The sequence below is a fragment of the Phalangium opilio genome, unplaced genomic scaffold (genome assembly GCF_054372755.1).
Source record: "Phalangium opilio isolate 3A_F unplaced genomic scaffold, DU_Popi_V2 ptg000209l_1, whole genome shotgun sequence".
Lineage (NCBI taxonomy): Eukaryota > Metazoa > Arthropoda > Arachnida > Opiliones > Phalangiidae > Phalangium > Phalangium opilio.
In genome coordinates, this window is record NW_028324217.1 from 17,977,133 (window position 1) to 17,980,839 (window position 3,707).

The following is a 3,707-nucleotide window of genomic DNA, read 5'->3' on the forward strand; positions in this document are numbered from 1 at the left end:
TGTGCAACGGAAAAGATATGAGGAATTTGTCAAAACAAGATCGTTTCATTCAATAGCGAAATCTCAATTTTTTTTTCGAATTTTACAACATTGGAAATTTTTCATTATACAAATAGGTCTTACAATAAAAACGTTACTTCATTTTACTCTTTACTAGTCCTTCAAATCTATTCTATTCGTCCATGTGCTTTCTACGTTGGTGTGATGTTACACCTTCGCAATGTTAATACTTTATTGTTTTTAACCACTATGAACGCGTTTATGAGAGGCCAAATGACACTTCCGCGTGCTGGCATATTCACACTCGCCACATTTGAATGGTTTTTCACTACCACCACTGTGAGTACGTCGATGTACCATCAAATTCCTCTTATAAGTACATTTATAGTCACACTGATCACATTTTAAAGGTTTTTTTATCAATGTGAATGCGCTTATGTGTCCTCAAAGTAGTCTTCTGTCTACTGGCATAGTCACACTGATCACATTTGAATGGTTTTTTGCCAGTGTGAATGCGCTGATGGTCAATCAATCGACTCTTGCGTGTGCCGGCATAGTCACAGTGATCACATTTAAAGGGTTTTTCGTCACTATGAATGCGCTGATGTACGGTTAACTGGCTTTTAATTATGGAGGCATAGTCGCACTGATTACATTTGAAGGGTTTTTCATTACCGTGAATACGTTTATGTAAAATCAAACCACCTTGCTGCGTACATTTATAGCCACACTGATCACATTTAAAGGGCTTTTCACCACTGTGAACGCGTTGATGGTTAATAAGGTCACGCTTGTTCTTGCTGGAATAGTCACACTGATCACATTTGAAGATTTTTTCAGAACTGTGAACGCGTTTATGTTTAATCAAATAATTCTTTCTCGCGCTAGCATATTCACACTGATCACCTTTGAATTGTTTTCGATCACTGTGAAAGCGTTTATGTTTAATCAAAAAATTCTTGCTCGTGCTAGAAAATTCACACAGATCACATTTGAAAGGTTTTTCAGAACTGTGAGAGCGTTTATGTTTAATCAAAAAATTCTTGCTCGCGCTAGCATATTCACACTGATCACATTTGAATGGTTTTCCATCACTGTGAATGCTTTGATGGGTGATCAAACTACTCTTCCGCGTGCATTGATAGTCACATTGATGGCATGAGAAGTGTTTCTCACCACTGTGAATCCGTTTATGTTCCATCAAATTATACTTCCACAGGCTAGAAAAGTCACATTGATCACATTTGAAGGGTTTCTCACCACTATGAATGCTCTTGTGTCCGATCAGAAGATGCTTCTGCGCGAAGGCTAATTCAAACTGATCACATTTAAAAGGTCTTCCACCACTGTGAACTCGCTGATGCACGATCAAATTAGTTTTCAGTCTGGTGGAATAGTCACAATGATCACACTTGAAAGGTCTTTCAGCACTGTGAATTCGTTTATGTCTGATCAAATATTTCTTCATTGTGCCGACATAATCACACTGATCGCATTTGAAGGGCTTTCCATCACTGTGAAGGCGTTTATGTTTGATCAAATCACGCTTCAGCTTGCTGCCGTAGTCACACTGATCACATTTGAAGTGTTTTCCACCACTGTGTTTACGTCGTTGATGTCTGAACAAATTACTTTTGTGTGAAGTGGAAAATTTACACTGATCACATTTGAAGCTTTGTTCTCTAGCACGAATTTTAGAGCGATGTTCTACTCCTCTTTATCTTCAATATTTTGATTTTTCTTGGATTTACCTACACAAAGCAAAACTACATTTCATTCAGGAAATGTAACATCTGGAAAAGAAAGATTCGACACAAGGAAACCGCGATGATTCTATGAGATGTGGACGGAGCTCGTGTCACACCCCTTAAAGGGGATAACCGGCGCTGTTGGGGTGAAGTCCGCCCTTAGTTCAGGGGGAAAACACCCAGCTCTTTGGCCATAAGGAATGGCGCCACCGTCGCGGTGGGCGGGTAAGCAATATGCTAACCAACAGTTTGACCCCCCCTTCACCCCAACAGTTCCGGCCAGCCCCTTTAATTAGTCACGAGCTTTCTAAAGTCTCCGCCCACTTTTCAAAGAATCGCATCTTTTTTTTTCTTACTAATATTCACGCGTAGTTTATAAATTAACATCAAAAATGCTTTGTTCTGCAAACGCACATGATAAAATAAGGAATGCAGGGGCGTATGAAGACGCGCAACATTAAAGAAAAGAAGTAGTTTCTCCAAACCAATGCGAGGCTTGTTGTGGGCACATAGGGTCAAACTATTTCCCCTTAGCAAAGTTGGAAAATGTCTATCTTTCAAATGAGATTATCCATTAATTCTCCTCTCATTTCCTTATATAATCAAGCTCATTTGCAATAGTGATAATCTTTAAAACAGATGAAAGTTTAAAAGAAACCAATTATTTCGACCTAGGGGTGAGTTTTTGGGCTAATGCTGAAAATGAAGGGTATTAAAACTTTCCAACATTTTAACTCAAAAATCTGACAGAAATAAGTGGTTGAAAGGATTATGCACCCAACATAAGTTACTTGGGGAGACCTACAATATTTCTACATAAATAAAAATTTACGCACCAGGCTGCTTGTGGTTCCGGTCCTCAGTAGGGACTCCTTCCGAACTGCAGAGATAAATTATGATAAAAAAACACGTGTAAACAACAAAATCAATACACCCTTTTTTCTCTCGCAATACCTTTCATTTTGAGATTGAGGTTGTTGCTGTGCCGCAACTGGAAGGGATATAATGCTTGGCTATCTGGTTCTGAATCATTATCAACTGGTTCAACTTTTGGCTCTGAATCATAATCAACTGGTTCAACTTTCACTGATACATTGTTAACCTTTTCAATTTCTCCATTTTCCCCCTAATTTTTTTAAAAAATAAACAATGATTAATGAGTATTGTTAATACCTAACCTCATATTTGCGTGTTCATCAAATGAACAAATTCGCGTACCTTGAGATCTTTGACTTTGTTTTTCAATTCTTCTCTGACCTTATTGAGCCTGTCAATTTTATCTCCTTGCTCATTAATAGTTAATGCATTTTCCATTCGCTCTTTTCTCACGTTTGAAATTAAAATGTCAAACTAAAAAATTTAAATAAGATTCCATTACAAAAGCTGATTTCCATGGGACCTTCAGGACAAACAAGAGAGAGGGGAAACCAATGACGTGACAGAACTTAGATGATTCTCATTTTTAATGATGAACAAAACAAGGGAGCTTTATCCTTTAAAATTCTAGCCAATGAGAGTGAAATTTTTCATTGGCACGCCATTTACAAAAGTTCAATGCTCATCAGCCATTTAATGGCTCCAGACAATGGCGAAAGCACTTCTAGTTTCGTTTTTCCAATCAGATTTCCTTGCAATGCTTTTTCTATGGAAATAATATTTTGTAAGTGTTCTTGTTTTGTCAAATAGTACCTTGTTCCTCAGTTTCTTCATTTTATCATCTTTGCTTAAGAAACCATCATTCTCATCCATTTCCTAAAATTTTCATTGTAATTTTAAACTTCACGCGGTAGAACAATATTTTCTCATATACCTGTCTTTGAATATCCCTTTGAAAATCGACCAAATTCATATAGGCGTTGCGTAAAGACAGTGTGTGACGACACATTTCTTTCCTAAAATTAAACTTTGAATGAAGATGTTTCGAAACATGGAACATTCTTTGAAAAACAAGCAAAGGAA

At 37.3% G+C, this 3,707-nt stretch overlaps 1 protein-coding gene across 1 annotated transcript; it reads right to left on the reverse strand.

The window, feature by feature from the left end:
* Positions 1-220: 220 nt before the first annotated feature.
* On the reverse strand, positions 221-3,497 carry LOC149620997 (uncharacterized). Its single transcript, XM_089855829.1, has 6 exons — positions 3,438-3,497; positions 2,967-3,098; positions 2,703-2,874; positions 2,585-2,628; positions 1,771-1,886; positions 221-1,715 (listed from the first exon to the last, which is right to left on the reverse strand). Exons 1-6 carry the CDS (start codon positions 3,495-3,497, stop codon positions 398-400), a joined length of 1,842 nt encoding a protein of 613 aa, XP_089711955.1. The 3' UTR covers positions 221-397.
* Between the last annotated feature and the right edge of the window lie 210 nt (positions 3,498-3,707).